This window comes from Protopterus annectens, chromosome 12.part0, assembly GCF_019279795.1.
Source record: "Protopterus annectens isolate FY-2018-M chromosome 12.part0, PAN1.0, whole genome shotgun sequence".
NCBI lineage: Eukaryota > Metazoa > Chordata > Ceratodontiformes > Protopteridae > Protopterus > Protopterus annectens.
The window spans coordinates 280,661,922-280,684,140 of record NC_056746.1 but is presented as its reverse complement, the minus strand read 5'-3'; the positions used below and the strand labels follow the sequence as shown (position 1 = coordinate 280,684,140).

The window sequence follows — 22,219 nt, the reverse complement described above, 5'->3', positions numbered from 1 at the left end:
AAAATTGCCACTGACTCTAAAGACAACCACAAAGCATTCTACAGCTATGTCAAGAATCTCAATGGCAACACTCAGATCTGCTCTGAGTTACAGCACAATGGCACTAAATATACAGAACCAACGGATATTGCCAACATCCTGGCAGATAGGTTCAGTGCTAACTTTACCCCTTTGTCATCTCCTAAAGGGCCCATCTTTATACCAGAAGAATGCAAAGTTCCTGTAATCACGGCTGCACAGGTAAAAAAACACACTATCCAAAGCCAAGAACACAGCATCCATGGGACCTGATGACATCCCAGGCTGTGTTCTACATGAACTACAGAACGAACTGGCACCCCATCTAAGTACCATGTTCAATCATAGCCTCACCTCAGGCTATGTGCCCACTGAATGGCTCACAGTGACAGTTATCCCACTCCACAAAGGGGGAGCCACCACAGACCCCGGAAACTACCGCCCCATTAGGCTAACGAGCCTGGTCTGCAAGGCTATGGCACGTATCATCATGGAACTTATAAACAATGACATTGGTAATCTCCAAACTCAGGACCCCACCCAGTTCGGGTTTGTAAAAGGCAGATCATGTCTCCTACACCTGATAGACTTCTTTGAAGCAGTCATCAAAGACATAGATGAGGGTAAGTTGGTTCACACAGCCTATCTAGATCTTGCCAAGGCTTTTGACACCATCCCCCACTCTGAAATTATAGATAAACTCACTAAACTAGGTATAAATCCCTATGTCACAAGATGGGTTGCCAACTTGTTCACTGACAGAACCCACACTGTGAAAGTAGCAGACTCCAAAATCCAGCTTCAGACCAGTGACAAGTGGAGTACAACAGGGTTCAGTCCTGGGTCCTCTCCTGTTTGGTATCTGCTTCTCTGAAGTACAGGCCAACACAGAAGGTCTTTGGCTAACGAAGTTTGCAGATTACTGCAAACTAGGAGCCATAATCAAAACTCCAAAAGATGTGGACATCCTACAAAAGGGCCTTGCAGAGACAGATGCCTGGTGTCAAAGCCATGGCCTCAAGCTCAATGCCAAAAAGTGCACTGTCATTCCTTTTGGTAAAAACTCAGTACCCATGAACTACCACATAGGTGGTAGTCTACTTAACACTGAAAGTGTGATAAGAGACCTTGGGACACAGGTGGACAGTAGTCTCTCCTTTGAAAATCACATCACCACAGTAGTCAGGAAATCCTTCTATGTGGCACACCTCATCACAAAAGGTTTCTCATCCAGGAAAAAAGAGGTCATTGTTCCCCTCTACTCGTCACTCATTAGACCCATTATAGAGTACAATGCCCCTTTTGGTATGTACCTCACAAGACATCTACAACAACTGGAAAGGCCACAGAAACACCTCACAAAGAGGATTACCAGCCTCAAAGAGATGCCCTATGCAGACCGTCTCAAAAAACTGCAGCTTTACTCCATTGCATATCGCCTACTCAGAGGCGATCTCTGCCTAACACACAAAGCTATGTCAAACCCAGAGCTTTTAGACATGCTCCACTTAAAGAAATCTCAATCCCTACGAGCTACACGCTCTAGGGACCTAAACCTCGTCACCACAATAAACAGAACATGCTGGAGGGATAGATTCCTGTCCCAGAGACTTCCCATACTCTGGAACAAACTACCTATCTATATCAAACAAAGCTCCTCATTAGCACTGTTCAAGAAAAATCTTGATGATTGGATGGGAGATAGGAAATTCACCCCGGGGATCACTTCTATGGCTCTGCTCGACAGTGGCGCAGGAAAATAATTTTCTTGGGTGGCGAAAGCCAGGGTACCTTTGGCTAGGCTTATATAGGCCCTAGGGCCAATAGCCTAGTACCTACCTATGAACCTATATACCCCTGGCGCACTGACATCAGGGAAGAAGCGTCAGCAACTGACGCCGGACCAAGACTTTGGAACTCTGGCCGACTGCGGGACCACCTGACGGCAGGATAACCCAAGTGTGATGACTGAAGCAGTGTAACATGATGAACATCAAAAAGAAAGTCCCTATAGGGATACTTATCTGCGCAGTTTCTAGAAACTAGCTAATTGCCAAACCACAGAAGATATGGTGAAGAGCAAGACTTACTGGTAGCATCAACAGCAAGAAAATTCTGAAATTTAACTCTCATATCACTTTTATGGCAGCAAGTACGCCTGTCTACTCAGATACAAGGGTGAGAGGAAGGCACTCTAAAGCTTTGAATGCTGGCTGGATGTCCAATCCTTGGCAGGACATATCCCATACAGCTTAGGCTGCCGAAACAGTGATCTAATGATGAAAACTGCCTGTATTCTCAGACACGTCTTCTTACTACACCACCATACGCTGCGCTATAACTTCAAACATCAACAGTGTCATACAATGTGCTTCCCAATTTCTAAAGTTGTTTTGGTAAGCCTAGTACTCTTATCACTAATGGCATCAGTCTGTATTTATGGAGCCATAACCTTCATTTGCTTGAGTATGGTTCCCTTGATTTCATAACATTGGTCAGGAGATATAAAGCTCTAAAAACCAAGGTTGCAGAAGTCTGCGCATTTTTGCTATATTTATATAACACTTAGCTCACCTTATAATTAAGGAAGAGAATAGAGTCTCAGACCTACACGGAATCATGGTTTCATCCATGGAGACCAGTGCAAGATGTGATACATAGTTTCTGTAAAAGTAATTACAGGACTGTGATGAACCTGAACAGACAAGACAGTGACCATGGCAGCAAATGGGGGAAATCAGTAGAAGTTTAAAGTGAGAAGGGAAAACAATGGAAAAGGTTAACATTTTCAATTATCAGGGAGGCTTGGTTGAGCAGAAGGGAACTACTTATGATGCGGTCAAAGCTAGAATCAAAAGTGCTGAAGCCAACTGGCACAAAGAGTTAGTAGCAATATATGACAAATGAATAACAAAGAATACGGAAAGTAAGACATACAAAACAGTGGTGGGACCAGTATTTCTGTATGGCACAGAAATATGAGCAGTGAAGTTAAGGGTGCTTGAAAAGATGGCATTTAAGTGTCTGAGTGAGACAGCAGGAAGCACACCATGCAACAGACAGAGAAAAGAAGACATCAAAGCAGAAGCAAGAGAAGTAACCCAATTACAGAGATCATCAAGCAAAATAGATTACAGTACATCAGTCATGTGCAGGCAAGCAGAAGACAATTTGGTACAGAAGATGTTGGAGAGATATGAAGAAGACAAGAGAAGATGAGGACACACACCCAACAGATGGAGACTGTGTAAAAGAACATAGGACAGGGGGTCGTGAATGCTGAAGAAGACAGTGGTGTGTCTCTGAATGGAGAGAGGCGAAAACAATGCATGCAACACCATGACTAAATGGAAAACTGGAAAACAGGTTTAATGATGATTCACATGATTCCTAGACCATGTAAAATCTGTTACATTTCTAGAAGTAGGAGCCTGGAAGTTAGCCTCAACAGAGACATGTCTTCAAAAGCCTGAAAAAAAATACAAAGGTACCTTGTGTGGGCTTCAGTTCTACAATCCCAAGGGGTCAAAATATATTTTGAAACACCTGGACAACTCTTTGCTACCCCACTTAAAATGTTCCCTCAGGAGACTCGGAGCATCTTCAAAGAAGTCATCTTCAGAAGGGAAGCTCATCAAGACTTGTATCCTCATCTTCAGGGTCAAAATAACGAAAAAGAGATCTGCACAGTGCAGGACAGACATTTTTCATACAACTTGTGAGCCTGAGAAAAGAAAGAAAAGGAGGATATTTTCTTTTGCTTCTGTGGAGGACCCATACTCAACATCAAAGCTGAGAAGCCTGAGGAGGTAACCTATGCAAGGCAGCCACAAATGGCTTGGCAAGCCCATACTAACAAAGCAAGAGGCAAAGCCTGACGCCAGTACATGAAGCATCTGTTTCATGGGCATTGGTGCTCTGTGAATTATCCTATCAGTGATGAGACAGGCTGGAAAACCTAATAGTAAATACAACTTTCAAAAGCTGTCAATGCAAAAATTGTAGAGAGACCATAGGGGAGAACACATATGAAGACACAGCATGTATCAACAACTGACCGATCTCAATTTTAGACAGCTGAAAACCACAATGCAGCCTTCAAGGTTTCATTTGCTTCTCTTAAGGCATGGTTGGCTATAGAAGTTCAACTCTCAATGTCTACCTCCAAAGGAGTCCAGACATATCAGGACAGACATACAAGTCCATTAGGCTTGGACAGACAAGCCACCACTGTTCCAAATCTGGTGCCATTAGACACTGGTGGGACTGATGTGGGTATTAACACATTACATCCGAGTGCCACTTCCAGATGCATCTGCAGTTAACTCCTACTGACACCTCTAGACGTCAAATATTGCTTGTTGATATTTGCTTCAATAATTCAAAAACCATGCTATGTACAATGTTTTAAAATATGTCATCTTAAAGCTTCATTCATGTTTGACCTCTGTCTAGTGCAGGTAAAGAGATATTAACTGTTTTGTTTATGATACTCATTTATATAGATAAAATGTTAACATTTTTTAAATATCTCAACAACCAAGTAACACAGACAGAACTCCTTAGTCTCATAGGTAAGCAATCAGCTAGATGAATACAATGCTGCCAACAGTATGTGTGTAACTTGAGTGGTTGCTGAGATATTGTAAAGTTGTTTACAAAATATTATAAATGTAACTGTTATGTTTACTGTGATTTATAAAATTCTGTTTATGACCTAGAACCTGCAGAATATTACTGCTTTAAAAACAGTCTGTACTGAAGAGTTTGGCATTTACACTTTTTTCATAACCGCTATGGGTCCAGAGATATGAACATTTGTTTGAAATGTGAGGATATAACTTGACTCCGTCAAAAGGCTTAGGATCAGCCCAAATGAAGTTACAGGGCAAACTTCATGAGCTTCATTGGAGTCAATGACTTAAGGATTCTTGCTAACTACCAATGGATTACTTAACAATTGGTCTTTTGGGGAGTTTCTCAATTTTCTTCTCTTCCACCCACCAAAGTGACGGCTATTCATTAGGCTAAAGTCACTAAACTCTGCCGTTCAAGGAATTTCTCCAAATTCTGTCCCCACAAAAGGCACCGTAAATTATAGTCTTTGGGCAGAATTAATCTTCAGCAGATATACTTGATATTTTTTTCTGGAGATGACAAGGACTTTGGAAAATAAAGCTTCATCTGACATCCTGAGTTATGGGAGGAGTCTACCCCCATACATGAAAGTCTGAAAGCTTGAAATCAGACAGCAAGGCAAATATTTTGCTGTGCTTCATTTCCACGGACAAAGAATTGCAGTGCAAAAGTGCCCTCCACAATGAGCATCTAACGGGCATAGGTTGTGCATGACCATCTAACATATGCATCAAAGCCATGATACACTGGTAAATAACGTGCACCTCCTTGAACACGTAAGCTACAGATATTTAAAGAAGGCAATCACATTCATCTCTCACTGTACAGGGCCTGTAAAGTAAGGTTCTAATAATGAATGCAGACACTGGTACCACCTGGTGGGAAAATCCCCAGGGTAGTCCTTGGATAGTACATATAAAAAGCAAGAAAAGGACTGCCTGAATGACAGTCATCATAAAATACTTGGTCAAACATAATCGCCAAACAACTGGAAGAGTAGAATTCTGCCAAATGTCAGAAGGTATTTCTGGGACTTGGTTGAAAGCATGCCAAGAAAACTATTTAACTGGAAATTAAAAGAACGATGCAAATTACCTCTCAATATCAAATAAGCACAATCCCAAGAAACACATTTTGATGAAAGATAATGACTTCTTTGCTAAGCCAACTAAACATTTCCCTACTTTTCCTGCTGTGGCAAGCTCCTACACTTACTTAACCAACATTTTTTGGTAATTGATATTATCGCAACCGGATTTTTAAAGTGGTGCAATTCATACTGTGATCCCAGAATGACTTCATCTTTAAGTCAAAAGGGGTGTGTGAAGACTTAACTGCTATTCTGTCAATGTGGTAATGAGATGTAGGAAGAGGAAAAGAAGGAAAATTCCCCTTCTTCAGTAGCGTACCTCCCCACTTTGTGTCTGCAAAATGCTTCGCAGTACAACTGTAGGCTGTGTTCTTCTATTGTCATTACTGTGTGTAGCTTCTCAGCACTTTTCAAGCCATTATTTTTACGTTTGTGTCTGCGTTCAGTTTACTATTGTAGGAGTACTGTTGAAGGGATTATACAACCTGAGGCTGTGTTGTCATTTACAGATGGGAGTGCGCAGTCCATAGTTGAGTTTGCGTTTATGGCTGCTACTACATACAGACAAAAATAAACCGAGCAGCAGGACTGTACCTTCCGTCTCTTTTATAGAGGTTTGGAAGAGTGTAGGTTAGCAGTGTAGGTACTTTGCCTACCTAAACACTGAGTGCCCATCATCTGAAAGACACATTACTCATAAACTGACGTTAACTGTGTACAGCGTACAAAACACTCAGTTGTCATGCCAGGAATCGTACTTGTCAGCGAAATAAGAAAAATTGGGCTGCTGTTTCTGTATAATGGCAATTCAAATGTACTATTTAAATTAGTGTGAAATGTTTTTGTGTTTTGTCCAACTGAACTACAAACTGTCTTAGAAACTGCACAAATGTCAAGAGGTATTGCTACTTGCGTATTATCGAGTGGTTAAAAATCTGGTTGCGACAATATGCAAGTACCCATATTTTTTCATTTAGCTTGATTTGTATCTTTTTTTTATGCAATCTTGAATTATATTATGCTTTTTGATGTTATTACTTGTTTAGCTGTACATATTTAATATATATATATATATATATATATATATATATATATATATACACACACACACACACACACACAGACAGTATATAAAATTCTGCATCCATCTGTAAATATATAGTTATAAATATATACATATATGCATGTGTGTGTGTGGTGTGTGCATGTGCATATCAGTGAGTCTGTATATACTTATTATTTGAAACAGTGTGCCCAACTAGAATTTGCATTCTACTCCTCCCCCATTAAAAACTGTGCATATTACAAACTTTTCTCCGTTTCATAGGATGACCCAACAGTGAAGACCATATATCACTTGGCAGTTCTCTGTAAATCAAACTTTTGACAAATGCATATTCTGATGCAAAATTTAAACTGTATACTAGTGTCCGTAAAGTAGATCTTTCTAAAGATTAAATGCAAGCCCACACAATTATGCCCAAAGATAAATATGCAGCCAATAAAGAGAACATCATGCAAGCTGATGTAAAGTAGCAACCTATATTACATTACTACAGTTGACATGCAAGTCATTTTACACCCAGCCTGCAAGATGCAGGCCATGCAGACACCAGTCAAAGTAATTCTGTGTACCAACATTTTAACATAATTTTCTACAATTCGGAAACAGCAAATGCTAAGCACCTTTAATGGGCAATTAAACAGAAAGAACGAATCATACCGCAGGAACAGAGTTCATGCTGTTCATCTGCACAGAGTGGTTCACAGACGTAGTGGTGCGGGGTCCCAGTGATGGTGCTGGCAGCTGAACATTCCCTAAAGCCATGGAGTTAAACTGATTCACACCTGTATAACATATTCACAGACATTCTGTTAACCTAAGGAATTCAGCTAAGCAACTCACATGCTAAAAGTCATATTTACAGGTCATAGCAACAAAAGAAAAGCATGAGCTATGGTACTCCAATGCAATACTTAATAATTTACTGTATAGCACTAGCCAATGAACTAAGATGCTGCATAATGAATTCAAAGCTTCCGCATTTCATAAGAGCAGGACAAATAAAGCATCAATGCAATCAATTTTACAAACACTACAAATAGCAAGTTCTGTCAATGTAGAAAGCTGTTCAAGTCTTCAGCAGCTCCAGATACTACACATTTGCCTCCATTTTATTTTTTAACTGATGCTATCACCTTTTATAATTACAGTCACCCTCATTAATCTGAAAAATAGGTAATAAAATACTACTTTTCATTATGTCAAGACTCAAACAATTACAAAAAATAATCTTACTCACCAAAACAGGAGCTAACTGTACAGTTTTAGCACCTTCTCAGAAGCAAACTCCATAAAATCGGCTTTGATGACCTTACGATAATCAAAGAGATGCAGCCAGGTGTGCTTTGAAACTCTCAAAGCAGCAAGGAGCCCTCATCAATGCAACTGGCATCATCATACATGCCATAGGACACAATAAGCTTGAATCACCCAGAGAATTCTATAAGAACTTAACAGTACATGCTTGAGTAGGTTGCTGCTTGCAGCGCCACCATCAGGCCAGTATACCAAAGTCTTTGTTTCAAGAGGGTATGTGTGATGTACCTTACCAGGGCCATAAACCAAGGATGGGTATAAAAGTGACGTCTGCACGTACCCTCTTCAGAATGTACTGCCGCATACAGTAGTGCTCCTGTGGGTTAAAAGAGGGTCCTACTTGAAGACCCTTAGACTTACATGTAGGGCAGGCCCAGGGCAGTAGGTTGTTTGTGCTGAGAGTGGAGACTGGGGAAGAGAATGACTATGCCCCCACAGGTAGGCCATGGCATGGTAGCAAGGAAAGGCACAGGGGGTAGGTGGGTGGGAGTGAATGCTGCAACATGGAAGAGAAGGACATTTAAGGTTATGGTAAGTTCTTACACAACTATTTTATGTCCTTCTATTCTTATGTTGCAGTATTCATAACAGTAGGGAGAATACCAGAGCTTAAGGTATGAACATGTGAGGAGGAGTGGTTTCCGTGTTCAACAAGGCCTTGGAGAAAGTACAGTTGTGCACACTTACCATAAATGTAGATGTTCAAGTGTATTCACTGTTGCAGTCTATACATTTGGGTTATCTGCTTGCAGGTTGCCCTCAGTCGGCTTGATTAATAAAGTCTTGGGTCTTGCGTCAGTTGCTGTCCCTTCTTCCATGACATCAGGTCGTCAGGGGTATAAAACATGCAGCCGATGCTATTACATCAGTTTTTCTTGCCCCAGATGTAACGTGTCCCCCCTAATGGGAAGCAATTAAATATAAAAGTACAAAGATATACCTCCAACAAAAAAGCAAATACACCAAAAAGGCTTTTAAGCATAGCAAAGGAAAGTAGAGGTATATCCAAAAGAAGTTAGGGGGCTGGAGGGAGGGTTATCAGGACTGCAACAGTGAATACACTCGAACATCTACATTTATGGTAAGTGTACACAAATGTACGATGTTCTTCATGTTTCACTGTTGTAGTCATTACATTTGAGTAGATTCCCAAAGCTATGGCAGGGAGGAGGAATTTAGATAGCATTAGTGACAGCTGTAAGGCCCTGCAAGACTTCAGTGGCAAAGCCAGCTCTGGATTTAGTGAAAATTGGTAAATGATAATGCTTGGTGAAAGTATGTACAGAACTCCAGGTAGCAGATTCTAGGGTGTCCCTGGTAGGGACGCCTCTGAGAAAGGCTGTAGAAGTAGATGCAGCCCTGGCGGAGTGAGGTCTGATCCCCTGGGGTATAGGTTTTCCATGATGCTTATAGCAGAAATTAATGCAATGGCTTATCCATTTAGAAAATGGTTTGCTTTGAAATAGCCTTCCCCTCTGCTCCTGCAGCAAATGCCACCAGCAGTTGTTCAGATTTCCTTTGAGGTGTAGTCCTGTCCAAGTAGAATCTAAGTGGTCTGTGTACATCTAAGGAATGCAGTATCAGTTCCCCTTTATTCTGTGGATTGGGAAAGAAGTTTGGCAAATGAATGGACTGATTAAGAGCCACACTGGATACCACCTTGGGCATGAAGGATGGATTGGTTCTGAGGGACACCCTGTCCGCATGAAAGATGATGAAAGGCTCCACTGCCATAAGGGCCTGTAATTCAGATACCCTTCTAGCTGAAGTGAATGCTAAAAGGAAAGCTGTTTTCCAAGAAAGAAATTTTAAGTCTGCAGTAGCAGCTGGCTTGAAAGGAGGTAGAGTAAGTTTCTCCAAGACAAAGTTAAGGTCCCAGGCTGGGGTTGGAGCTCTCCTGGGTGGTCTCAAATTTTTGGCCACTCTGAGTAACTGTTTGAGCAGTGGATGAGAGAAGAGGGGAGGTTCTGTGTTATAATGAGCTGAAATGGCTGATGCGGAGGAAAAATATAGGCCCTTGGGAAGCATCTCAGTTAAGTATTGTAAAATCGAAGGTAAACTGGGCGCTGCTGTGGCCATCCCTTGAGATTGGTTCCAGGCACAGAATCTAATCCATTTTTCAGCAAAAGATTTTCTAGTACTAGGCCTCCTTGCCTCTAAAAAGATATCCATCACATGTTTGCTGAGGGATGGCAAAGGAGAGATTAAGTAATTAGCCAGGCTGCAAAGTTCAGTGTTAGAAGCTGAGGGTGCAGAATCTGGATCTCCTGCTGAGACAGCAGGTAAGGATTCTGAGGCAGGTGCCATGGAGATAACCATTACACACTGCGCAGAAAGGGTTACCAGTGTTGGCGCGGCCAGTCTGGAGCAATCAAAATCATCCTTGGTTTGTACCATTTGATTTTTAGTAGTACTTTGGAGAGCAGAGGCAGAGGGGGGAGGCATAGACTGACAGGTTTTTCCAGGTGAAGGACAGAGCATCCACATTCCAGGCTTGATTGTGGGGAGTCCTTGTGTAAAATGTGTCCAATTGGTAGATCTGGGGAGAGGCAAACAGGTCTATATCTGGGCTCCCCCATTTGCTTATCAACATGTTGAAAGTCCTTGGTTCCAGTTTCCACTCGTGTGGGTCCATGAGGTTTCTGCTTAGTCTGTCTGCCAGTGTATTTAATTTTCCTGGCAGGAATTGAGCCTGTAGGTGCACCTGGTAGCTCAAGGCTGTGTTCCACAATGCCATGGCTAGTCTGCAGAGGGGGTAAGAATGTGTACCACCCTGCTTGTTTATGTACCACATAACAGTGGTGTTGTCCCTTCTTTACCATTAGTTGCCCTGGAAGAATGTGGTCCTTGAAGGCTGTCAGAGCATTCTGTACCGCTAACATTTCTTTTTGATTGATATGCAGGTGCATTTGACTTGGGTTCCACTTGCCCTGAATGCACTTCCCTGCCAGGTGAGCCACCCCATGCATAGTCTGATACGTCTGTTGTTAGGGTTTGGGCAGCAGGGGGTGGTGTGAAAGGTAGTCCCTTGTTTTGGTGGCAGGCCTCTGCCCACCAAAAGAACTCCAGGCATAGGTAAGGTATGATAGGAATCATTGTTTCTAGGTATTGAGAATGCTGGCAACATAGATGTTTTAGATACCACTGTAGTTTCCTCATATGCAGTCTTATATATGGAATTAGAAGAATGCAGGAGGCCATGAACCCCAAGGCTTGCAGTATTTATCTTGCAGATAGCAGTTTTTTTGCGGCCACTTGTTTGAAGTAGGTTGACAAATTAATTTGTTTCGCTGGTGTGAGGCAAGCCTCCTGGGAAGTTGCATTCAAGCTTGCTCCTAAGAATATAATTTGTTGACAGGGTACCAGTTGCGATTTCTTTTCGTTTATGGTGAACCCCAGACAAGTCAGAACCCTTTGTACAAAGGCCAGAAGATTCAAAAGTATGTCCTGGCTTTCTGCCTGAATTAGACAATCGTCCATGTATGGGTATATTTCAATATTTCTTTGCCTGCAAAATGCAATAACTGGAGCTAAGCACTTTGTGAATACCCTGGGCACAGTAGATAAGCCAAAGGGTTTTGCAGAGAACTGATAGTGCATGTAGCCCGCTTTGAAGCGTAGGTATCTTCTGCAAGATTCCCTGATTATGATGTGCAGGTATGCTTCTTTTAAATCTAGTATTGCCAACCAGGCATCTTTGCCTAGCAAAGGAAGTAATTGGTGAAGAGTCAGCATCTCGAATTTTGGAATCTAGAAAAAGGTGTTTAGAGTAGACAGGTCCAGGACAGGACGCCATGAATTGCCTTTTCTGGGTACCAGGAAAAGTCTCGAGTAGAAACCTTGTCCCTTTTTCTCTTCTGGTACTAGTTGAATAGCCCCCATGCTTAAGAGAGAAAGTACTTGTTTTTGGGCCTCTGTCCACTGATTTGGGGGTAGGTCCAGCCACCCGCTTGGTGTTGGCAACATGTGGAAGTGAAATCTGTATCCCTGGGACACTATATTTAAAACCCATTTGTCCTGGGTAATGAGTTCCCAGTTCTTTGCATGAAGAGCAATCTTTCCCCCCAAAGGGGCAGCCAGTTGATGAGTGCTTGGAAAGTTTAAAAGGAAGTCATTGAGACAGTTTACCATAGGGGGGAGTCTTATTTGTCCCAGATTTGAAAGTGGAGGCCCCCCACTGCTTAGTTCTGTGTGTCCCCTGGGACTGAAACTTGGGGTTTTTGCTGTGTCTGGGTTTGGCTTGAGAAGACCGGGAAGGGGCTGGAAAGGACCAATTCTTAGAGGGCCAGTGTCTACTAAATCTCCGAGGCTGAACTTGTAAAAAATCTTTAACAGTTTGTATAGATTTAGCTTTATCTTCCATCTTTTTAAGAACTTCCTCAGCCTTGTTGCCAAACAGGCGGTCCTGATTTAAAGCAGCATCCAACAATTTAGCTTTAACATGATCAGGCATAGATTGCTCCTTAAGCAAAGCATGCCTTCTGAGCACAGGCCCAGTAACAGTAGCCCTGCAAGAGGCTTCTAATGAATCCAAACCACAGTGCAAAGTATGTTTTCCAACTTGTTCAGCAGAATGCATTAAATCCTGTAATTCTTTATTTTCCACACAGTCAGGAATCAACATAATTTTCTGTTTAAGCAGTCCAATAACATGTTGCTGATACTTTAACATATGAAACTGGCAGTTTAAAGCTCTAATGGCCAAGGTTGCAGAAGTGTAAACCTTCTTACCCCATCTATACAGCACCCTGGAGTCTCTATCTGAAGGGGTAGGATTTTTAGCAGTAGAAGCCTTAATGCCCTTGGGCCACTCTCTGGATCAGCAATAGGATTTTTAAAAAGGAACTTGTGGGACTCCCCCATGGTGCCTTTTTTAGGCAAGGCTCAAAGGACAAACCCACCACCATAGACAACCCAAGGATAAAAAAACTAAAGGTAATGCTACTCAATGCCAGAAGTCTAAACCTCAAGATGCACGCACTCGAGGCTCTCCTCAGTATGGAGAAAATCGATGTTTGTGCAGTAACAGAAACCTGGTTCAAGGCTCCTGAGAGCACTCCAGCACTACCAGGTTATAACTCATACCATGCGTTTCGGCCCCAAAACTCGGACCGAAGCACAAAAGGAGGAGGAGTATCTATATTCATCAAAGATACCTACACCTCCAGGTTAGTGGCACTGCACGAAGCATCGGAAACCATCCATGTGCAACTAACAGCGGGCAAAACTGGCTTTCAGTTTGTAGCCTGCTACAGAACACCCTCCCTATTACAGGAACCCCACTTGGCATTCCTGAGAACACTGGAGAATATGAAGGTCTCTCCAAACACTATGTTACTGGGTGACTTCAACTACCCAAACATTGACTGGGAAAACTACTCAAGCCCAAACACCCTCGCCCAACGGTTCCTTGAATTTATAAACTCTAACGCAATGGAACAACTGTTCACCACTCCCACAAGAGGGAACAACATATTGGACCTGGTCATCACCAAAGTACAGTTTTGTACCTACCATAAATGTAGATGTCCGAGAGGTATGCATCTGCAGTCCTAACAAATGGGTTGTCCTGTCCTCAGGCAGCCCTTCGGTCGGCCGGATTCCAAAGTCTGGGTCTGGCCTCGGCTGATGTCGCACTTCACCCGACGTCATAGCTGCAGTTCTTCGGATATAAAGATATCAGCCGACGCCATTTTCCTCAGTGTTTCTTGCCCCAGATGCCAGGTGGTCTCTAGGAAGGCTAAATTTGGATAAATGTAAAAGTTTCCAAATAACAGACAGCAAATAAAAATAAACATGTATGTACATATATACAAACAAATACACCATAATAGATTCCCCCAGCTAGCTAGAAGATGGGCAAATACCCTAGGAGTACCACAGAGGGGAAGGAGGGAGGGTAATCCTGACTGCAGATGCATACCTCTCGGACATCTACATTTATGGTAGGTACAAAACTGTACTATGTCCTTCACGGATGCATCTGCAGTCCTAACAAATGGGTAGAATACCATAGCCAAACTGGGGGAGGAGGTAATAATAAGATTATGGTGTAGTTAAGATCCCTTGCAAAACAGCAGTGGCAAAACCTGCTCGGGATCTGGAGTATAAGGGTAGATTATAATGCTTGGCAAATGTATGCACGGAGCTCCAAGTAGCAGCCTCTAAAATGTCTTTGGTAGCCACTCCTCGTAAAAAAGCTGTAGTAGTGGCTGTAACCCTTGTGGAATGAGGTCTGATGTTTTCTGGAGTTGTCTTCCCATGGTAAGAGTAACAAAATCTAATGCAATTTCCTATCCACTTAGAGATGGTCTGTTTTGAAATTGCTTTTCCTTCCATTCCTGTTGCAATGCTACCAGTAACTGGTCAGTTTTTCTATTGCTCTTGGTTCTGTCCAGGTAGTAGCGCAATTGTCTATGTACATCCAAGGTATGTAATAGCCTTTCTCCCCTGTTCTGTGGGTTGGGGAAGAATGTAGGCAGGTGGATAGCTTGGTTTAAAGATACCCTGGAGACCACCTTTGGCATAAAAGTAGGATTAGTTCTCATGGACACTCTATCTTGATGGAAGATAAGGAAGGGCTGTACTGCCATTAATGCCTGTAATTCAGAAACCCTTCTTGCTGAAGTGATTGCAAGCAGGAAAGCAGTTTTCCATGATAAGTACTGTAATTCTACTGTTGCTGCTGGCTCAAAAGGAGGGAGTGTCAATTTTTCTAGCACAAAGTTCAAGTCCCAAGCGGGCAATGGTGGCTTCCTTGGTGGTTTTACATTTTTAATTCCTCTCAGAAACTGCCTGAGTAGAGGATGTGAGAAGACTGGAGGATCCATGTTGTATTCTGCCAAAATAGCTGATGCATGAATCTTAATGGAAGAATAGGACAGGCCATTGTGGAAAAGTTCTGCCAAGTATTCCAGGATGTTAGCTATGTTTACCAGTGACACATTTTCTCCTTTTGCTGCACTCCAAATGAGATATCTTTTCCATTTTGCTGAATAAGTTTTCCTTGTTGAGGGTCTGCGAGCCTCCAAGATAATGTCCTTAACCCTTTGAGATAAATCTGGGTTATTTTGTCTTATGCAATGTTCCAGGCAGCTAGCTGCAGCGTTTTTAGGTTTGGATGCAGGGTTTTGAAGTTGTTCTGTGTCAGCAGTAAGGGAACTAGGGGCAGAGGCCATATTTGTTCCCGAGACATACTCCTCAGTAATGGGTACCAATGTTGCCTCGGCCAGTCTGGAGCTATCAGGATGATCCTTGGCCGGTCTTCTTTGATCTTCAGTAGCACCTTGTGCATCAAAGGAAGAGGTGGGAATGCATATGCTGTCAGGTTTTTCCAACTGAAAGATAGGGAGTCCACCTTCCAAGCAAGTGGGTGGTATGCCCTTGTGCAGAATTTTTTCAATTAGTGGTTGTGTGGGGATGCGAATAAGTCTATTTCTGGTAGTCCCCATTTCCTTGTAATGGATTTGAAGATGTCTGGATGCAGCATCCATTCGTGGGCATCCGTGGTAGTTCTGCTTAGGATGTCTGCTAGTATATTTTCTTTTCCTGGTACAAATATTGCCTGTAGCTGAATGTTGAAGCTCAGGGCCACATTCCAGAGGTCCATTGCCATCCGGCATAGAGGGTATGAATGTGTGCCTCCCTGTTTGTTGATGTACCACATAACTGTGGTGTTGTCCGTCCTTATCAGCAATTGACCCTGTCGAAAAAACGGTCTGAATGTTTGAATTGCCAGTTTTACTGCCAGCATCTCCTTTTGATTTATGTGTAGGTGCAGCTGGTCTTGAGTCCATAGGCCTTGTATGCACTTGTCCAGCATGTGTGCCCCCCAACCGAGGTCTGAGGCATCCGTGGTGATAGTCTGGCTTGGTTGAGGGCTGTGGAAGGGCAGTCCCTTGTTCAATTGACAGGCCTGGGCCCACCATTGGAATTCTTGCTTCAGGCATGGAATTATTGGAATTTGGGTTTCTAGGCTGTGCTTGTGCTGAGACCATAAATTCCTTAGGTACCATTGCAACTTCCTCATATGTAGTCTGGCATGTGGAATCAATATTATGCAGGATGCCATGTCACCCAGGGCTTGCAGGACTTTCCTTGCTGTTAGCTGGTTCTGCATTGTTAATGCCATGAAATAGAGAGGAAGGTGCTTCTGCTTTTCTGCTGTGAGGGATGCCATTTGATTTGATGTGTCCAGTTCTGCACCCAAGAAAGTTATTGTTTGGGATGGTATCAGCCTTGACTTTTTTATATTGACTGTGTATCCCAAGGCTTGTAGTAGATGAATGACCTTTTTCAAATCTTTTTCTAATTTGTTTTTGTTGTCCGCTTGTAACAGGCAGTCGTCCAGGTAAGGGTAAATTTGAATTCCCTGAAGCCTGCAATGAGCAATTACTGATGCCAGGCATTTCGTGAATACTCTGGGCGCAGTAGATAAGCCAAAGGGCAATGCTGAGAATTGATAATGCTCTGATCCTGCAAGAAATCTGAGGTATCTTCTGCAATTTGGTCGTATGGGGACGTGCAGGTATGCCTCCTTGAGATCTAGAGTTACCAGCCAAGACTCCTTGCCCAGCATGGGAAGAAGCTGCTGTAGGGTCAGCATTTTGAATTTTGGAACAATGAGATATGTGTTTAGAGCGGACAGGTCGAGAATAGGTCTCCATTGGTTTTCTTTTCTTGGCACCAGGAAAAGTCTGAAGTAAAATCCTTGCCCTTGTTCCATAGACGGTACCTTTTCTATAGCGCTCATCCTTATCAAGTGGACTATTTGTTCTAGAGCTTTTTTCTTTTGATTTGGAGGTAGGTTTGGCATTCCTCTTTTCCTTGGTAGAGTATGGAAGCGAAACCTGTAACCTTGGTCTATTGTCTGTAAAATCCATTTGTCTCCTGTGATGTGATGCCAGTTTTCCGAAAATAAGGCTAGCTTTCCGCCTAAGGGTGCTTCTAGTTGTTCCCTGGTAGGCGGTCTCAGAGCCAAGTCACTGTGATTGTCCTGTGGAAGTGGTAGTGGCTGGATCTGTGGCAGTACTTCGCTGGTTGTTAGGCTGCCACTGACATCCCCTGTAGGCACCTCTGGATTGACCCCTGCCTCTTGGGCGCCTATTCCTGCCTCTCTGTGCTCTGGTGGTGTCTGGAAAGGACCAATTCTTGGAAGGCCAGTTCCTACTAAACCTTGGAGGCTGGACCTGTAAGAAATCCTTGACTGTCTGGACAGATTGTGCTTTCTCTTCCACCTTCTTCAGCACCAGCTGTGCAGGGGAGCCAAACAAATTGAGCTTATCCATGGGAGCATCTAGAAGCTTTGATTTAACATGGTCTGGTAAGGACTGCTCTTTTAACCATGCATGCCTTCTGATCACTGTACCAGTCATTGCTGATCTATGGAAGCCTCCAGTGCATCATAGCCGAATTTTAAGGAATGATTACTGACCTGCTGAATGTTATGTACCATTTCCTGAAGAGATTTTTTGTCTAATGGTTCAGGCGAGGACAGTTTTTTAGTTAACTGATCTAACATAAATTCCTGATACTGAATCACGTGGAATTGACAGTTTAAGGCCCTAGCCGAAAGAGTAGCAGAAGTGTAAACTTTTTACCCCATCTCTCTAAGGCCCTAGATTCCCTTTCAGAGGGGAGGGGGGTTTTGGCAGAGGTAGCTGCTACTGCCTTGGGTCCCTGTGAAATAGTTTCAGGATCTGCAAAAGGAGCCTTATACAAATGATAATGTGTGTCCGGAACCCTGTAGTACCTGTCGGGCTTAGCAGGGGCCGGAGGAAGTGAATCAGGAGCAGTACAAGCATCATTAAATGCATCATCCACAACAGTAAGTACTGGAGGAATGGCTAAAGGCCTATGCTGTGGCAAATGCAAAAAGGTCCTAAGCCTTTTCCTAGAGTCTGAAAAATCCTGGCCCTGCCATTGAAATTGTTCCCTCATAGCATGCAAGGTTTCCCCAAAAGAAAATTCCTCAGGAGGAGAGGCAGAAGGAATGGAGTCTTCTGCATCAGAGTCCTCATAAGGAGAATAAGGGCCCTCTGGAGGGTCTGTATTTTCTGAATCAACAGAGGAGTAATCTGAAGAAACTGGCTCAGGGGGCTCTGTTGTAGGCCACTTCTCTGGAGGGGGGTGAGAGGCCGTGTCAGGGTGAGGTTGGGATCCCGGATCAAAGAAATAAGATCCTCTGCTAGACTAAGCATTTGAGTACTAGAGCTAGGCCTGTGAGAGGGGGTCTTAGCAGGCACATTCTTGGTTGATTTTGCTGCTTTAGCCCTGGCAAAAGCCTTAATCGACATGGATGCAGGGGGCCTAGCAGCTCCACGTGCAGGAGTAGATATATCTAAAGGAATAGTATCAGATAAATCCTGTGAACCTGCAGGAGCAGGTGGGATTTCAGTAGCAGATTCAGCCATGCTGGATGAGGCCTCGGTAGGAGGCAAGCTTTCGGCCGAAGGAAGGACCGAGGACTCGGTTTCAGCCGAAACAGAGACACTCGCGGTTGACTTAACCGCGGTTTCGGCCGAAACCGCAGACAGCGAGTGTCGGTCCTTTTCCTTGCGCTTTTTAGTTAATTGCGAAGTCGGAGTTTCCGACGGCATGTTGTAAGCAAAAGCGGAGCCGAAAAACTCCTCAGCAAATTCCGACCGACGTCCAAGTGTCCGTCGGTTGAAAGAAGCACAGGCTAGACGAGCTGCTACGTCATGGTCTGGGCCTAAACGAGGTAGGCAGTAAGAGTGGAAATCTTTATGAGGTATTTGTTTCCCACAAGTTAAACAGTTATTCACTTTTTCTGACATCGGCTGAGGCAAGAGAGAGTCCCCAACGGGGTACTTAGCTTTTTAGAAGTCTTCGGTAGTAGTAATCTCTGGTTCTGACCGACCGGCACATGCGAACAGCTTCTGCTTCGGGCGCCACGCGGCAAGAAAGACTGAGGAAAATGGCGTTGGCTGATACCGTTATACCCGAAGAACTGCAGCTATGACGTCGGGTGAAGTGCGACATCAGCCGAGGCCAGACCCAGACTTTGGAATCCGGCCGACCGAAGGGCTGCCTGAGGACAGGACAACCCATTTGTTAGGACTGCAGATGCATCCTTGAAGGACATCATGGGGATTCCATGTTCCACACCAGAGGTAAACCCCTCATTGGTAAGATCAGACCATAAACAAATTTCCCTGGACATCCATATCCTGTCCCCACCCCCCAGCCAAGGAAATCACTGTAAAGAATTTCTCAAAAGACAACTTTGCACTTCTCAAGACTGAGGTGGAATCCTTCAAAGCCCCTGGGCCAGAGGATAATACAGCCCAATCCGCAGAATCCTTTACAAATGCATTCTATGAGCACCTGCAGGAATGCATGAATCGTGCTATCCCAAATAAAACCAAGACTCACTCCTCCAAAAACAGGAGACCGGTCTGGTGGACCTCGGCCATAAATAAGCTATACAACAGAAGGAGGAAGCTACTACATGACACAGCAAAATCCCAAAAAGGGAAGGCATCTCTGATCACTATTAGCAAGAAACTTCGATCCCTCATAAAATCATCAAAGGCCAGTTTCGAAAGAAAAATTGCCCTAGACACTAAAGATAATCACAAGGTCTTCTTTAGTTATGTCAGGAACATGGGCAAAAACTCCCAGATATGCTCTGAATTGTTGCATAACGGTACAAAATATACTGAACCTACAGAGATAGCCAACATCCTGGCAGACAGATTCAGCGCAAACTTCTCCCCCTCTTCCCCCCCAAAGTAGCAAATGCCTATCCCAACTGAATGTAACCTCCCTGACATCACAGATGCACAGGTGAAAGCTGCCCTCTCCAAAGCAAAAAACACAGCATCTATGGGACCGGACGGTGTCCCAGGCTGTGTCTTACACGAGCTCCAAGAAGAACTGAACCCTCACATTAAGTCACTGTTCAAACTTAGCCTTACTACAGGATATGAACCCAAAGAATGGCGTACAGCTACAGTGGTCCCACTCCACAAAGGTGGTGCCACAACGGACCCCGGAAACTATCGCCCCATAAGCCTGACTAGTCTGGTCTGTAAAGCTATGGAGCGTATTATCATGGAACTCATAAACAATGACATTGGGAGCCTCCAGACACTGGACCCTACCCAATTCGGCTTTGTTAAGGGCAGATCTTGCCTCTTAAACCTAGTTGATTTCTTTGAAACAGTTACTAAAGCCATAGATGAGGGCAAGGTAGTCCACACAGCCTACCTGGACTACGCAAAAGCCTTCGACACAATACCCCACTCGGGCATCATAAATAAGCTTACCAGCTTAAATATCAACCCCTATATCACAAGATGGGTTGGAAACTGGCTCAGAGATAGAACCCACATGGTCAGAATCGCAGGTGCCATGTCCGAATCCAAACCAGTTACAAGTGGCGTCCCACAGGGCTCAGTTCTGGGACCTCTCTTGTTCGATATATACTTCTCTGAGGTTCAGGCCAACACGGAGGGATTATGGCTGACAAAGTTCGCAGATGACTGCAAACTGGGGGCAATAATCGAATCTCCAGCTGACACAAGCATCCTCCAAAAGGGTCTCACAGAGACGGATGCTTGGTGCCAGAGTCACGAACTCAAGCTAAATGCTAAAAAGTGCACAGTCATCCCCTTTGGGAAAAACAAGGTGCCCACAAATTACCACATAGGTGGTAATCCATTAAGTACGGAAGAAGTAATTAGAGATTTGGGGACCAACGTAGATAGTAATCTCTCCTTTGATAATCACGTTGCCAAAGTGGTTAGAAAGACCTTCTATATAGCCCACCTTATCACAAAAGGGTTCGCATCTAGATCAAGAGAGGTCATTGTGCCCCTCTACTCATCACTCATCAGGCCCATAATTGAATACAATGCCCCTTTTGGGATGTACCTTACCCGTCACCTGCAGCAACTGGAGAGACCCCAAAGGTACCTCACCAAGAGGATCATGGGCTACAAACAGATGTCTTATGCAGCTCGACTAAAGAAACTCCAGCTCTACTCAGTTGCTTACCGCCTACTCAGAGGCGATCTATGCCTGACGTACAAAGCCATGTCAAACCCAGAATTAATGGACATGCTCCACCTCAAAAAATCCAAGTCCCTTAGAGCTACACGCTCCAGGGACCTAAACCTCAGCACAAAAATAAATAGGACATGCTGGAGGGACAGATTCATTTCCCAGAGGCTCCCATCACTCTGGAATAGAATCCCAATTCATGTTAGACATAGCTCCTCGCTGACCCTCTTCAAGTGAAATCTGGACGTGTGGATGGGAAATCGCAAATTCACCCCTGGGATCTCTTCTGTGTCCCTGCTAGACAGAGGCACAGTAAACTAATCTTAAAAGGATACCTTCTGTGACCTACTTTACAGAGGCACAGTAGGCTAATCTAACAGGGAGGCGGAAGCCAAATACACTCTGGCTAGGCTTATAAATGCCCTAGGGCGGGGACAGCCTAGTATCTACCTATGAACCTATGAACCCATGATTCAGGGACCCTGTAGTATCTGTCATGTTTTCTGGGTGCAGGAGGCAGGGAATCAGGGGCCAAACTAGATTCCGCAAAAGCATCATCAACAATGTCTAGTACACGAGGAATAGCTAAAGGCCTATGCTGAGGTTTCCCAAAAAGAAAAATCCTCAGGAGGGGAAGCAGAGGGAATGGAGTCCTCTGCATCAGAATCTTCATAAGTAGATAAGGGCAAATCCAGATCATCAGAAGAATCAGAAAAAATAGAATCCTGATCAGAAGATTCATAATCAACTTCAGTCCTAAGCCTCTTAGATGGGGGGGTGGGTTGGCTAACCCTGATTAGAGTTATTAGATCTTCAGCCATTCTTATCATTTGTTTTTTAGGCATAAAGGCCTGAGCATGTGGCCTGGGCGTCATTTTTTTAGGCATGGATCGATATTTAGGCCTAAGTAAAAAGGAAGTGTCGATTTATTATGCAAGTCCGTAGGCCTGAATACACCCTCAGATGCCAGTGCCTGCACAGCGGCTCTGGACCCATCCAAGATAGAGACATCCGTGGGTTCCATAGTTGAAGCATCTCGTGGCATACCGGACTCCGAATGGGTCTCA

At 43.8% G+C, this 22,219-nt stretch overlaps 1 protein-coding gene across 1 annotated transcript in view; it reads right to left on the bottom strand.

The window, feature by feature from the left end:
* The window catches only part of LOC122816509 (CREB binding protein), a gene marked incomplete in the record, with an annotated part of 4,149,155 nt that overhangs the window by 2,359,990 nt on the left and 1,766,946 nt on the right, over positions 1-22,219 (bottom strand). Inside the window, 1 exon segment of the mRNA XM_044089341.1 lies at positions 7,470-7,594. Within this exon segment, the coding sequence (XP_043945276.1) occupies positions 7,470-7,594 (125 nt within the window).